This window comes from Cardiocondyla obscurior, linkage group LG02, assembly GCF_019399895.1.
Source record: "Cardiocondyla obscurior isolate alpha-2009 linkage group LG02, Cobs3.1, whole genome shotgun sequence".
NCBI classification, from domain to species: domain Eukaryota; kingdom Metazoa; phylum Arthropoda; class Insecta; order Hymenoptera; family Formicidae; genus Cardiocondyla; species Cardiocondyla obscurior.
In genome coordinates this window covers 5065316-5081241 of record NC_091865.1, presented here as the reverse complement: position 1 = coordinate 5081241, position 15926 = coordinate 5065316, and the positions used below count along the sequence as shown (strand labels likewise).

General features: G+C 36.6%; 1 protein-coding gene across 1 annotated transcript; it reads right to left on the bottom strand.

Moving 5' to 3' along the window:
• Positions 1 to 12763: 12763 nt before the first annotated feature.
• On the bottom strand, positions 12764 to 14871 carry LOC139109864 (uncharacterized). The gene has a single exon (XM_070669262.1). The coding sequence runs from the start codon at positions 14732 to 14734 to the stop codon at positions 12764 to 12766; it is 1971 nt and encodes a 656-aa protein (XP_070525363.1). The 5' UTR covers positions 14735 to 14871.
• Between the last annotated feature and the right edge of the window lie 1055 nt (positions 14872 to 15926).

Below are 15926 nucleotides of genomic sequence, written 5' to 3'. Positions count from 1 at the left end.
AAAACATAAAAAAATATTTTTGAAATTTTGCAACATAGCATTGTGCGGCATTCAAAATAGATGCATTCGGGCCTATTCCCTTTATATTCATCAGAAGCCGAGATATGGCCAAAAAACAAAAAAAAATATTTTAAAAATTGGCAACATAACATTATGCAGCACTTAAAGGAAATGCATACGGGCCTATTTCAAGCTTTCTATTTTCACCAGCAGCCGAGATATGGCCAAAAAACAAAAAAAAATTTTTTAAATTTTGCAAAATAGCATTGTGCGGCATTCAAAATAGTTGCATTCGGATTCCAAGCCCTTTATATTCATCAGAAGCCGAGATATGGCTAAAAAACGAAAAAAATATTTTGAAATTATCCAACGTAGCATTGTGCGGCATTCAAAATAGATGCATTCGGGCCTATTCAAGCCCTTTATATTCATCAGAAGCCGAGATACGGCAAAAAACGAAAAATATTTTTAAATTGGCAACATATCATTGTGCGGCATTCAAAATAGATGCATTCGGGCTATTCAAGCCCTTTATATTCATCAGAAGCCGAGATACGGCCAAAAAACGAAAAAAATAGTTTTAAATTGGCAACATGACATTGTGCGGCATTTAAAAGAGATGCATACGGGCCTATTCCGAGCTTTCTATTTTCACCAGCAGCCGAAATATATCTAAAAACAAACAAAAATATTTTGAAAATTTACAACGTAGCATTGTGCGGCAATTAAAAAAATGCATACGGGTATTCCGAGCCTTCTATTTTCACCAGCAGCCGAGATATGGCCAAAAAACAAAAAAATATTTTAAATTTGGCATCATGACATTGTGCGGCATTTAAAGGAGATGCATACGGGCCTATTCCGAGCTTTCTATTTTCACCAGCAGCCGAGATATGGCCAAAAACGAAAATAAATATTTTTGAAATTTGGCAACATAACATTGTGCGGCAATTAAAAATGATGCATACGGGCCTATTTCGAGCTTTCTATTTTCACCAGCAGCCGAAATATATCTAAAAAACAAACAAAAATATTTTTGAAAATTTATAACGTAGCATTGTGCGGCAATTAAAAAAAATGCATACGAGCCTATTCCGAGCCTTCTATTTTCACCAGCAGCCGAAATATGGCCAAAAAACAAAAAAATATTTTGAAATTTTGCAACATAGCATTGTGCGGCATTCAAAATAGATGCATTCGGGCCTATTCAAGCCCTTTATATTCATCAGAAGCCGAGATATGGCCAAAAACAAAAAAAATATTTTTAAATTGGCAACATAACATTGTGCAGCACTTAAAAATGCATACGGGCCTATTTCAAGCTTTCTTTTTAGCCGAGATATGGCCAAAAAACAAAAAAAAATATTTTTAAATTTTGCAACATAGCATTGTGCGGCATTCAAAATAGATGCATTCGGGCCTATTACAAGCCCTTTATATTCATCAGAGCCGAGATATGGCCAAAAAACGAAAACAAATATTTTTAAAATTTCCAACGTAGCATTGTGCGGCATTCAAAATAGATGCATTCGGGCCTATTCCAAGCCCTTTATATTCATCAGAAGCCGAGATATGGCCAAAAAACGAAAAAAAAATAGTTTTAAATTTGGCAACATGACATTGTGCGGCATTTAAAGGAGATGCATACGAGCCTATTCCGAGCTTTCTATTTTCACCAGCAGCTGAGATATGGCCAAAAAAAAATATTTTTGAAATGGCAACAAAACATTGTGCGGCAATTAAAAATGATGCATACGGGCCTATTTCGAGCTTTCTATTTTCACCAGCAGCCGAAATATATCTAAAAAACAAACAAAAATATTTTTGAAAATTTATAACGTAGCATTGTGCGGCAATTAAAAAAAATGCATACGAGCCTATTCCGAGCCTTCTATTTTCACCAGCAGCCGAGATATGGCCAAAAAACAAAAAAAATATTTTTGAAATTTTACAACATAGCATTGTGCGGCATTCAAAATAGATGCATCGGGCCTATTCAAGCCCTTTATATTCATCAAGCCGAGATATGGCCAAAAACAAAAAAATATTTTAAAATTAACATAACATTGTGCAGCACTTAAAGGAAATGCATACGGGCCTATTTCAAGCTTTCTATTTTCACCAGCAGCCGAGATATGGCCAAAAAACAAAAAAAAATATTTTTTAAATTTTGCAAAATAGCATTGTGCGGCATTCAAAATAGTTGCATTCGGGCCTATTACAAGCCCTTTATATTCATCAAAGCCGAGATATGGCTAAAAACGAAAAAAATATTTTGAAATTATCCAACGTAGCATTGTGCGGCATTCAAAATAGATGCATTCGGGCCTATTCAAGCCCTTTATATTCATCAGAGCCGAGATATGGCCAAAAAACGAAAAAATAGTTTTTTTGGCAACATGACATTGTGCGGCATTTAAAGGAGATGCATACGAGCCTATTCCGAGCTTTCTATTTTCACCAGCAGCTGAGATATGGCCAAAAAACGAAAATAAATATTTTTGAAATTTGGCAACAAAACATTGTGCGGCAATTAAAAATGATGCATACGGGCCTATTTCGAGCTTTCTATTTTCACCAGCAAGAAATATATCTAAAAACAAACAAAAATATTTTTGAAAATTTATAACGTAGCATTGTGCGGCAATTAAAAAAAATGCATACGAGCCTATTCCGAGCCTTCTATTTTCACCAGCAGCCGAGATATGGCCAAAAAACAAAAAAAATATTTTTGAAATTTTGCAACGGCATTGTGCGGCATTCAAAATAGATGCATTCGGGCCTATTCAAGCCTTTATATTCATCAGAAGCCGAGATATGGCCAAAAAACAAAAAAAAATATTTTTAAAAATTGGCAACATAACATTATGCAGCACTTAAAGGAAATGCATACGGGCCTATTTCAAGCTTTCTATTTTCACCAGCAGCCGAGATATGGCCAAAAAACAAAAAAAAATATTTTTGAAATTTTGAAAAATATCATTGTGCGGCATTCAAAATAGATGCATTCGGGCCTATTCCAAGCCCATTATATTCATCAGAAGCCGAGATATGGCCAAAAAACAAAAAAAATATTTTGAAATTTTGCAACATAGCATTGTGCGGCATTCAAAATAGATGCATTCGGGTCAAGCCCTTTATATTCATCAGAAGCCGAGATACGGCCAAAAAACGAAAAAAAATAGTTTTTAAATTTGGCAACATGACATTGTGCGGCATTTAAAGGAGATGCATACGGGCCTATTCCGAGCTTTCTATTTTCACCAGCAGCCGAGATATGGCCAAAAAACGAAAATAAATATTTTTGAAATTTGGCAACAAAACATTGTGCGGCAATTAAAAATGATGCATACGGGCCTATTTCGAGCTTTCTATTTTCACCAGCAGCCGAAATATATCTAAAAAACAAAAAAAATATTTTTGAAAATTTATAACGTAGCATTGTGCGGCAATTAAAAAAAATGCATACGAGCCTATTCCGAGCCTTCTATTTTCACCAGCAGCCGAGATATGGCCAAAAAACAAAAAAATATTTTGAAATTTTGCAACATAGCATTGTGCGGCATTCAAAATAGATGCATTCGGGCCTATTCCAAGCCCTTTATATTCATCAGAAGCCGAGATGGCCAAAAACAAAAAAATATTTTTAAAAATTGGCAACATAACATTATGCAGCACTTAAAGGAAATGCATACGGGCCTATTTCAAGCTTTCTATTTTCACCAGCAGCCGAGATATGGCCAAAAAACAAAAAAAAATATTTTTGAAATTTTGAAAAATATCATTGTGCGGCATTCAAAATAGATGCATTCGGGCCTATTCCAAGCCCATTATATTCATCAGAAGCCGAGATATGGCCAAAAAACAAAAAAAAATATTTTTGAAATTTTGCAACATAGCATTGTGCGGCATTCAAAATAGATGCATTCGGGCCTATTCCAAGCCCTTTATATTCATCAGAAGCCGAGATACGGCCAAAAAACGAAAAAAAATAGTTTTTAAATTTGGCAACATGACATTGTGCGGCATTTAAAGGAGATGCATACGGGCCTATTCCGAGCCTTCTATTTTCACCAGCAGCCGAGATACGGCCAAAAAACGAAAAAAAATAGTTTTTAAATTTGGCAACATGACATTGTGCGGCATTTAAAGGAGATGCATACGAGCCTATTCCGAGCTTTCTATTTTCACCAGCAGCTGAGATATGGCCAAAAAACGAAAATAAATATTTTTGAAATTTGGCAACAAAACATTGTGCGGCAATTAAAAATGATGCATACGGGCCTATTTCGAGCTTTCTATTTTCACCAGCAGCCGAAATATATCTAAAAAACAAACAAAAATATTTTTGAAAATTTATAACGTAGCATTGTGCGGCAATTAAAAAAAATGCATACGAGCCTATTCCGAGCCTTCTATTTTCACCAGCAGCCGAGATATGGCCAAAAAACAAAAAAAATATTTTTGAAATTTTGCAACATAGCATTGTGCGGCATTCAAAATAGATGCATTCGGGCCTATTCCAAGCCCTTTATATTCATCAGAAGCCGAGATATGGCAAAAAAAAAAAAATATTTTTAAAATTGGCAACATAACATTATGCAGCACTTAAAGGAAATGCATACGGGCCTATTTCAAGCTTTCTATTTTCACCAGCAGCCGAGATATGGCCAAAAACAAAAAAATTTTTTAAATTTTGCAAAATAGCATTGTGCGGCATTCAAAATAGTTGCATTCGGGCCTATTCCAAGCCCTTTATATTCATCAGAAGCCGAGATATGGCTAAAAAACGAAAACAAATATTTTTGAAATTATCCAACGTAGCATTGTGCGGCATTCAAAATAGATGCATTCGGGCCTATTCCAAGCCCTTTATCATGAAGCCGAGATATGGCCAAAAAAAAAAAATAATTTTTAAATTTGGCAACATGACATTGTGCGGCATTTAAAGGAGATGCATATGGGCCTATTCCGAGCTTCTATTTTCACCAGCAGCCGAGATATACGGCCAAAAAACAAAAAATATTTTTAAAAATTGGCAACATAACATTATGCGGCATTTAAAGAAGATGCATACGGGCCTATTTCAAGCTTTCTATTTTCACCAGCAGCCGAGATATGGCCAAAAAAAAAAAAAATATTTTAAATTTTGCAAATAGCATTGTGCGGCATTCAAAATAGATGCATACGGGCCTATTCCAAGCCCTATATTCATCAGAAGCCGAGATATGGCTAAAAAACGAAAAAAAATTTTTGAAATTATGCAACGTAGCATTGTGCGGCATTCAAAATAGATGCATTCGGGCCTATTCAAGCCCTTTATATTCATCAGAGCCGAGATACGGCAAAAACAAAAAAAATATTTTTAAATTGGCAACATATCATTGTGCGGCATTCAAAATAGATGCATTCGGGCCTATTCCAAGCCCTTTATATTCATCAGAAGCCGAGATACGGCAAAAAACGAAAAAAAATAGTTTTTAAATTTGGCAACATGACATTGTGCGGCATTTAAAAAAGATGCATACGGGCCTATTCCGAGCTTTCTATTTTCACCAGCAGCGAAGATATATCCAAAAAACAAAAAAAAATATTTTTGAAAATTTACAACGTAGCATTGTGCAGCAATTAAAAAAAAATGCATACGGGCTTATTCCGAGCCTTCTATTTTCACCAGCAGCCGAGATATGGCCAAAAACGAAAAAAATAGTTTTTAAATTTGGCAACATGACATTGTGCGGCATTTAAAGGAGATGCATACGGGCCTATTCCGAGCTTTCTATTTTCACCAGCAGCCGAGATATGGCCAAAAAACGAAAATAAATATTTTTGAAATTTGGCAACAAAACATTGTGCGGCAATTAAAAATGATGCATACGGGCCTATTTCGAGCTTTCTATTTTCACCAGCAGCCGAAATATATCTAAAAAACAAACAAAAATATTTTTGAAAATTTATAACGTAGCATTGTGCGGCAATTAAAAAAAATGCATACGAGCCTATTCCGAGCCTTCTATTTTCACCAGCAGCCGAGATATGGCCAAAAAACAAAAAAAAATATTTTTGAAATTTTGCAACATAGCATTGTGCGGCATTCAAAATAGATGCATTCGGGCCTATTCCAAGCCCTTTATATTCATCAGAAGCCGAGATATGGCCAAAAAACAAAAAAAAATATTTTTTAAAATTGGCAACATAACATTATGCAGCACTTAAAGGAAATGCATACGGGCCTATTTCAAGCTTTCTATTTTCACCAGCAGCCGAGATATGGCCAAAAAACAAAAAAAAATATTTTTTAAATTTTGCAAAATAGCATTGTGCGGCATTCAAAATAGTTGCATTCGGGCCTATTCCAAGCCCTTTATATTCATCAGAAGCCGAGATATGGCTAAAAACGAAAACAAATATTTTTGAAATTATCCAACGTAGCATTGTGCGGCATTCAAAATAGATGCATTCGGGCCTATTCCAAGCCATTTATATTCATCAGAAGCCGAGATATGGCCAAAAACAAAAAAAATATTTTTTAAAATTGGCAACATAACATTATGCAGCACTTAAAGGAAATGCATACGGGCCTATTTCAAGCTTTCTATTTTCACCAGCAGCCGAGATATGGCCAAAAAACAAAAAAAAATATTTTTTAAATTTTGCAAAATAGCATTGTGCGGCATTCAAAATAGTTGCATTCGGGCCTATTACAAGCCCTTTATATTCATCAGAAGCCGAGATATGGCTAAAAAACGAAAACAAATATTTTTGAAATTATCCAACGTAGCATTGTGCGGCATTCAAAATAGATGCATTCGGGCCTATTCCAAGCCCTTTATATTCATCAGAAGCCGAGATACGGCCAAAAAACGAAAAAAATAGTTTTTAAATTTGGCAACATGACATTGTGCGGCATTTAAAGGAGATGCATATGGGCCTATTCCGAGCTTTCTATTTTCACCAGCAGCCGAGATACGGCCAAAAAACGAAAAAAAATAGTTTTTAAATTTGGCAACATGACATTGTGCGGCATTTAAAGGAGATGCATACGAACCTATTCCGAGCTTTCTATTTTCACCAGCAGCCGAGATATGGCCAAAAAACGAAAAAAAATATTTTTTAAATTTGGCAACATGACATTGTGCGGCATTTAAAGGAGATGCATACGGGCCTATTCCGAGCTTTCTATTTTCACCAGCAGCCGAGATATGGCCAAAAACGAAAAAAATATTTTTAAATTTGGCAACATGACATTGTGCGGCATTTAAAGGAGATGCATACGGGCCTATTCCGAGCTTTCTATTTTCACCAGCAGCCGAGATATGGCAAAAAAACAAAAAAAAATATTTTTGAAATTTGGCAACATAACATTGTGCGGCATTTAAAGGAGATGCATACGGGCCTATTCCAAGCCTTCTATTTTCACCAGCAGCCGAGATATGGCCAAAAAACGAAAAAAAATATTTTTTAAATTTGGCAACATGACATTGTGCGGCATTTAAAGGAGATGCATACGGGCCTATTCCGAGCTTTCTATTTTCACCAGCAGCCGAGATATGGCCAAAAAACGAAAATAAATATTTTTGAAATTTGGCAACAAAACATTGTGCGGCAATTAAAAATGATGCATACGGGCCTATTTCGATCTTTCTATTTTCACCAGCAGCCGAAATATATCTAAAAAACAAACAAAAATATTTTGAAAATTTATAACGTAGCATTGTGCGGCAATTAAAAAAATGCATACGGGCCTATTCCGAGCCTTCTATTTTCACCAGCAGCCGAGATATGGCCAAAAAACAAAAAAAAATATTTTTGAAATTTTGCAACATAGCATTGTGCGGCATTCAAAATAGATGCATTCGGGCCTATTCAAGCCCTTTATATTCATCAGAAGCCGAGATATGGCCAAAAAAAAAAAAATATTTTTAAAAATTGGCAACATAACATTATGCAGCACTTAAAGGAAATGCATACGGGCCTATTTCAAGCTTTCTATTTTCACCAGCAGCCGAGATATGGCCAAAAAACAAAAAAAAATATTTTTTAAATTTTGCAAAATAGCATTGTGCGGCATTCAAAATAGTTGCATTCGGGCCTATTCCAAGCCCTTTATATTCATCAGAAGCCGAGATATGGCTAAAAAACGAAAACAAATATTTTTGAAATTATCCAACGTAGCATTGTGCGGCATTCAAAATAGATGCATTCGGGCCTATTCCAAGCCCTTTATATTCATCAGAAGCCGAGATACGGCCAAAAAACGAAAAAAAATAGTTTTTAAATTTGGCAACATATCATTGTGCGGCATTCAAAATAGATGCATTCGGGCCTATTCCAAGCCCTTTATATTCATCAGAAGCCGAGATACGGCCAAAAAACGAAAAAAAATAGTTTTTAAATTTGGCAACATGACATTGTGCGGCATTTAAAAGAGATGCATACGGGCCTATTCCGAGCTTTCTATTTTCACCAGCAGCCGAAATATATCTAAAAAACAAACAAAAATATTTTTGAAAATTTATAACGTAGCATTGTGCGGCAATTAAAAAAAATGCATACGAGCCTATTCCGAGCCTTCTATTTTCACCAGCAGCCGAGATATGGCCAAAAAACGAAAAAAAATAGTTTTTAAATTTGGCATCATGACATTGTGCGGCATTTAAAGGAGATGCATACGGGCCTATTCCGAGCTTTCTATTTTCACCAGCAGCCGAGATATGGCCAAAAAACGAAAATAAATATTTTTGAAATTTGGCAACAAAACATTGTGCGGCAATTAAAAATGATGCATACGGGCCTACTTCGAGCTTTCTATTTTCACCAGCAGCCGAAATATATCTAAAAAACAAACAAAAATATTTTTGAAAATTTATAACGTAGCATTGTGCGGCAATTAAAAAAAATGCATACGAGCCTATTCCGAGCCTTCTATTTTCACCAGCAGCCGAGATATGGCCAAAAAACAAAAAAAATATTTTTGAAATTTTGCAACATAGCATTGTGCGGCATTCAAAATAGATGCATTCGGGCCTATTCCAAGCCCTTTATATTCATCAGAAGCCGAGATATGGCCAAAAACAAAAAAAATATTTTTTTAAATTGGCAACATAACATTATGCAGCACTTAAAGGAAATGCATACGGGCCTATTTCAAGCTTTCTATTTTCACCAGCAGCCGAGATATGGCCAAAAAACAAAAAAAAATATTTTTAAATTTTGCAAAATAGCATTGTGCGGCATTCAAAATAGTTGCATTCGGGCCTATTCCAAGCCCTTTATATTCATCAGAAGCCGAGATATGGCTAAAAAACGAAAACAAATATTTTTGAAATTATCCAACGTAGCATTGTGCGGCATTCAAAATAGATGCATTCGGGCCTATTCCAAGCCCTTTATATTCATCAGAAGCCGAGATACGGCCAAAAAACGAAAAAAAATAGTTTTTAAATTTGGCAACATGACATTGTGCGGCATTTAAAGGAGATGCATATGGGCCTATTTCGAGCTTTCTATTTTCACCAGCAGCCGAGATACGGCCAAAAAACGAAAAAATAGTTTTTAAATTTGGCAACATGACATTGTGCGGCATTTAAAGGAGATGCATACGGGCCTATTCCGAGCTTTCTATTTTCACCAGCAGCCGAAATATGGCCAAAAAACAAAAAAAAATATTTTTGAAAATTTACAACGTAGAATTGTGCGGCAATTAAAAAAGATGCTTACGGGCCTATTCCGAGTCTTCTATTTTCACCAACAGCCGAGATAAAGCCAATTAACCAAAAAAAAATATTTTTGAAATTTTGCAACGTAGCATTGTGCGCAACTAAAAATAGATGCATACGAGAATATTCCGAACTTTGTATTTTCACCAGCAGCCGAGATATAGCCAAAAAACGAAAATAAATATTTTTGAAATTTGGCAACAAAACATTGTGCGGCAATTAAAAAAGATGCATACGGGCCTATTCCGAGCTTTCTATTTTCACCAGCAGCTGAGATATGGCCAAAAAACGAAAAAAAATAGTTTTTAAATTTGGCAACATGACATTGTGCGGCATTTAAAGGAGATGCATACGGGCCTATTCCGAGCTTTCTATTTTCACCAGCAGCCGAGATATGGCAAAAAAACAAAAAAAAATATTTTTGAAATTTGGCAACATAACATTGTGCGGCATTTAAAGGAGATGCATACGTGCCTATTCCGAGCCTTCTATTTTCACCAGCAGCCGAGATACGGCCAAAAAACGAAAAAAAATAGTTTTTAAATTTGGCATTGTTACGTCCAGGCCGCTGATTATCAAAGATAGGAGGTAAGGATGAGGTAGGTCTGGGTAACTTGACCTTATAATCTCGAGATACACAGTAAATAGTGTACTCGAGATACCGCTCACACCAAAAGCTACGACAAGAGTCAATGTCCCGAGAGACAATGTGACGTCTTATCTAAGCTGCGTGATCGGTGGCCGCTAATTTTGATAAAGCGATACAAGTATCACCTGTTATCAGGGATGGGGCCGGTGCGACTTACAACTAAAATAATTCGAGAAGCCAGATTTACAAAAAAAAACAAACAAAATATATTTCTTAAAATTACAGTAAAATGCGTATACAAGTTTAATTAATTATTATTCACAAGGATGACTTTAAGGAACAGGAGGAGAAAAAAATGTAGGCAGGTGTGATTCAGGGATAATAAAAGGAGTTTGATGTTCGGGATGATAGACAAAAATGACAGGATCGTTGTTGGAAAGGTTATATTCTGTTTTAAAAGCTGGAGGAGGGAAGGATTGAGGTTCAGGAGTTTCTTGAGGTGGGTGAGGGTATTTGTCGGCTACTTGGTCGAGGAAATGTCTGTAACTGGAATTAGGAAGAGAAGCAAATGGAGAAGAAAAGGAATGAGAAAAACTCGGGAGAGGAACAGGATGAGGATTATTCGAAGCAAACGAGGGGAGTCGGTGAGGTGACGCGATCGGGGATGGCGAAAACGATGGGCCTTGGGCCTCGCAATAATCCGCGTACAATCGAAGCTCGGGATAACAGATTTTACAGTTGTAGCTTCCGCCGCATGGCATCGGAAGTTTTCTTTTTAACTCGGTAAGCAAATAGTTGTATTTCGACGTATTCTCGTCAGAATCAGCGGAAGTGCGTGGGCAAGTTCGGCTCACTATAAATGAGCGGATCGATTTAATAATAACTTCACGGAAAATTGAAGAAAAATGAGAATCAGACTTACTACTTGGGCAGATCATTAAACAAGCGAAGTTTTAGCGTCAAACGTTCCTCTGGCGGAGCGATGGATTCGTGATTCCGGTGGAAGTCCGGCGGATTTGAGCAGCTCGTGAGTCGGGTGGTTAGAGCGGCTACGGATCGGCTGATTCTTCCTTCTGGTTTGTTTAAGCACTCACGAATCGCGGTTAAAGTAACGGCAGGTGTCAAGAGACTTTTTAGAATGTACAATGTTCCGCCCGCTCGCGCTTTTTATATGATTGAAAAGGGCGTTGTTTACGAGTGCCGTGCGCACCGCTTATCATAGGGCAGTCTGATTCACTTTTCCGAATTTTCCGTTGTTATGACTCTTTTCTTAAAAACAATGTACTTGACCTTTCATTTTATCGTTAGTCATCCTTGTGAATTAGAATGTTCTAGAAAGAAAGAAATTAAAAGGGCGTGGACGTAACACCCCCGGCCTTAGACAAATGCTGAGGTTTGAAAGCTCTGCATTTGCAAGATGGAAAAAATGAGTGGGTTAATTTCTTTCTTTCACGAACAATTTAAGAGCTAATTTAAAATTATCGGTTGCCCTTCGTTCCAGATAAAACATTTCTTATCGGAAAGTAAATATATATTTTTTTTTGAATGGAGAGCACACATATCCGTTTTATCTGAAAGGAATGCTGGTTTCTTATCTATTTATAATTGAATATATATATATGTATATATGTATATAATATTTAAATGCTAGGGTAGCAAGTTCCAATTATTTGGAAGGTGTCTTGCCCGAATCCGAGCCGGATTATTGTTTCCTTGAGGTCATCAATTGCCGCCTCACTTTTGTGCTCGATCCTGAAGGTGATGGCTGCGCTGGTCTCATGTAGGTGACGGCGGATTTTTATCCATCCTACTAATCCCTTGAGGTAGGCTTTGGATACTATTTTGGCTCGGTCGGACCACTCGTGTTCTTCGTTCAGTGGTCGCAGGTAGGCGAGGCCGCAGGGGATGGCTTGCCAACGGAGTTGGCAGAAACGATCCTCCAGGAGGTATACCTCGAAGAATGGGACCTTGATGGTCCGGCCCCAATCCCGCAGGGCGACGTATACCGTCTTGTCGATGGTGTAGAGGATCTCTCCCCGTCTCCATATATGTTCTTCCTTTACCGCCACCACTGTGTTGTCATGGATTCGATCGGGCGGAATGTGCATGAACTTGCTCTTCCTTTCCATTCTTCTGGTTAGATCTTCCGTCAGTTCTTCTAATTCCTCCTGGCTGTTAAGTAGTTGTACCCAGAAGAGCGTGGGGAGCTGACCTTAATTATCCGGGCCTTGAGTTCACTTCTGGTCAATGCCTTGGTATTGATGTGTTCAATTCTCGACTCGGTACTCATTTTCTGAAGATGTGATGAGGTTAGTTAGTAAAATTAGTTGGATTTTTATTTATAGGAAAAGGGAGAAAAGAAAAATTTTATTGGTTTTATTTATATTATTATTATTTTTTTTTGAAAAATTTTTTTTTATTATTTTTTTTTTTATTTTTATTATTATTATTTTTTTTATTCTTTTAATTCGAACGTATATGTTGCTGTTTTTTCTACTGGTATTGTTGGATAAACTTTTGGATGTAAATTTTCCATTTCTAGATGATTCTGGGTGAACGTTGTTTCTGGATCCTGTTTAGGAGCGCTGGCCTTTTCGTATTTGTTCCTTCCTTTTCCCAGATGTAGTAGTAGGTTGGTTATAGAATCCCAGATTGCTCCTATCAAGTAGATTGACCATCCGTAAACCGTGTGTAAGGCATAGCCATGTACGAGAGTATCTATTAATAGTTTGATTGCTCTGCAAGTAAGATATATTCCCATTAATCCTGCGCTGATATTGCCAAAAATTAAGAATTTGCTCCAAAACTTTTGCCAAGTTGATATTGCGATTCTTTCTATTGATGCTTTGTCAATTAAATTAGAGATTGAGCCTCCTTGGATTAATGTTGGTTCGCCCATGATTCCTCGTGCAAGAGTGTTAAGAATGGCTGGTCGTTCGGCCGGAAACATTATGTGATTTTTCAAATCATCTAAATCTGTTTGTGTGTATATTCCGCTCGTGGCTAATGATCCTGGGCTCACATATTTCCAAGTCGGTCTTGTCATTGGTTTCATGACTGTAGGTCGCACTGATTCTACTGGTCTTGGCAAAAATTTATACCACGAGTTATCTAATCTGAACATTGCTGGAGCCAAAGGATTACAGTTTATTTGAGTCCCCTGTTGTAATAGTATATGTGTTTGTGGTGTTAGGAAATAAGTTTCGTTCCCTCTTATTACTGGAAGTTGATCATAACATTCCTCTGTACTTGCAATTTTTACTTCCGTGGGTACACATTTTATAATGTGAATTACTTCTCCTGTTGATACGGCCATGTATCCTGGTCCTTTCATGAAGTGAAAAGCGAAAATATCTGGTGATTGTGTTGCTATTGCTAAAGAATTTCTTAATAATTGTAATTCTAATCTGCATTGTTCTAATATTACATTTCTGTATAATAAATTAAATTGCTGTCGTACATGCCTTTCTACATAAACGAATTTTGAATTAACATATGTAAATAAATCGTAGGATGCCGAGGATCTGTAATTTTTAAATATGTATCCATTTGGATCTGTTAAAAATATTACTAATTTCGGGTGTTCGGTCTGCGTTAATGTAAATCCGCAGCTTGTATATTCGCCTGTCCTGGTTAAAGCGAATACTATATCTCTTTGATTTATGGTATATACGATCTGAGGTGGTTCCACGTTATAATCAGTTATGCTTTCGGCGATCCCTCTGTATAAAAGACTGTATCCTCGTAGATTGCAAGTGTCGCCCGGCTGGGGTTCCCAGAAGGTATTACCTCCTTCCATATCGGTGCAACGTGTAGCTTTTAATTCGCATACAACTCCGGATCTTAATAGCACTTGATTAGAATTTAGTCGGATGTTTGCAGAATAATCTTGTAGCGTTATCTTGATAGTGCTTAATACGATGACTTGCTCCCATGTTCCATAAGGATCGGAGTAGGCGGCTCCGGAACAGGCTCCGTCGTTGTCCACACTTCCGGCCAGGACCACAGGACGGCTTGCGGTAGCATTCGGTTTTAATCCGGTTATTAGTGTGTTGCCAATTGTAAATGTTCCATCCAGATGCATATGTTGACATACTTCTCTTGAGACTTCGTGTATGTATGAATATTTTCCATTATGTACTTCCATGGTGTGCGAAAACATTCCGCATTTTTTAATCATCCTGTCTATTTCCACTTTGCATTGTATAACTTTCACACTTGTAAAATCGTCTATTTGAAGTAGCTGTAGATAAACTTGTGTAGTGTTTATTGAGACGGTCGGAATGTCACATTCTTCTAAGTCGATAAGAGATAGTGTTGTTAGATTAGCTGCTGCTGAGCCACAATCATATCCTATTATCCCGTGGGTGGAAGAGATCGATATTGTTAGTAACAAGAGTATAATTAGTTTGCGGTAATGGTCCATCTGAAAAATTTAATTGGTTAGTGATTTTTAATATGTGAAATTCTTAAACGATTAGGATGCACAATTCGGCTATTTTTATTGATTTTAATTTTTATGTTATTTCTGTTTAAAATTTCCATAATTTCATGAGGTCCAGAATAATGATCACCGAATTTGCCAGGTTTCGGACCTTTTAGCATGAATACGAAATCACCGGGTTTAAAAGTTTGCGTATTTAATTTTTTATCGTAATATTTCTTTGATTTATTCTTTGCTTCGATTACGTTTTCTCGCGCATTTCCTTGTATAGTATGTAATTGAGTGACGAGGTCTATTAGATATTCGTCGTAGTTAGCCAGCTTATCTTCTGGTCCCAGTGGTTCGTTTGATGGAATTCTGGCAATTTTTCCGAATACTAATTCGTATGGTGTATGTTTAGTGGCTTCGTGCACGCTTGTATTATAATTAAATATCGCGAGACTTATCCACTTATCCCACTGATTTTGGTTATTCGCGTATTGTTTTAAATATTCCCCCAGAGCGTGATGAGATCTTTCCAATGAGCCATTTGATTGCGGGTGAAATGCTGTAGTACGGAATTTGCGAATTCTGAATATTTTGGCAACTTTTTTCATTAATTCACTTATAAAATTTCTGCCTTGATCCGTTAGAATTGCTTTTGGAGCTCCCATTATACAGATGAATTGATTTACAAATGCTTCTGCTATTGTTTCGGAAGTTTGATCCGACAATGGTATTCCCATGCAAAATTTAGTTAATTGATCTTGCATTGTTAATATGTATTCATTTCCCCTTTCCGTTTTCGGCAAAGGTCCCACGATATCCATGGCTACCTTATCAAAAGATGATCCTGGTGTATCGGTAATCATCATTGGTTGTTTAGTTTTCACTCTCACTAATTTTTTTAGTTGACACTGTAAACACTGCTGTATGAATTTCTGGATATCTGTTTTTAAATTCTCCCAATAATATTTATGTTTTATTCTGTTATATGTTTTCGTTACTCCACGATGTCCTCCTGTCGGTGAACAATGCGTTTCACTTATTATTACTGTGCGTAAATCGGCTGGTGGATATTTAATTAACCCATTGCAAATTATTATTTTAGTCGTTGCTTCGATAAAAATTAATTGCAGTAGTCGTTTGATGTCGCTCCATGGCACATTATTAACAAAATCTGTTTTTGCTATGC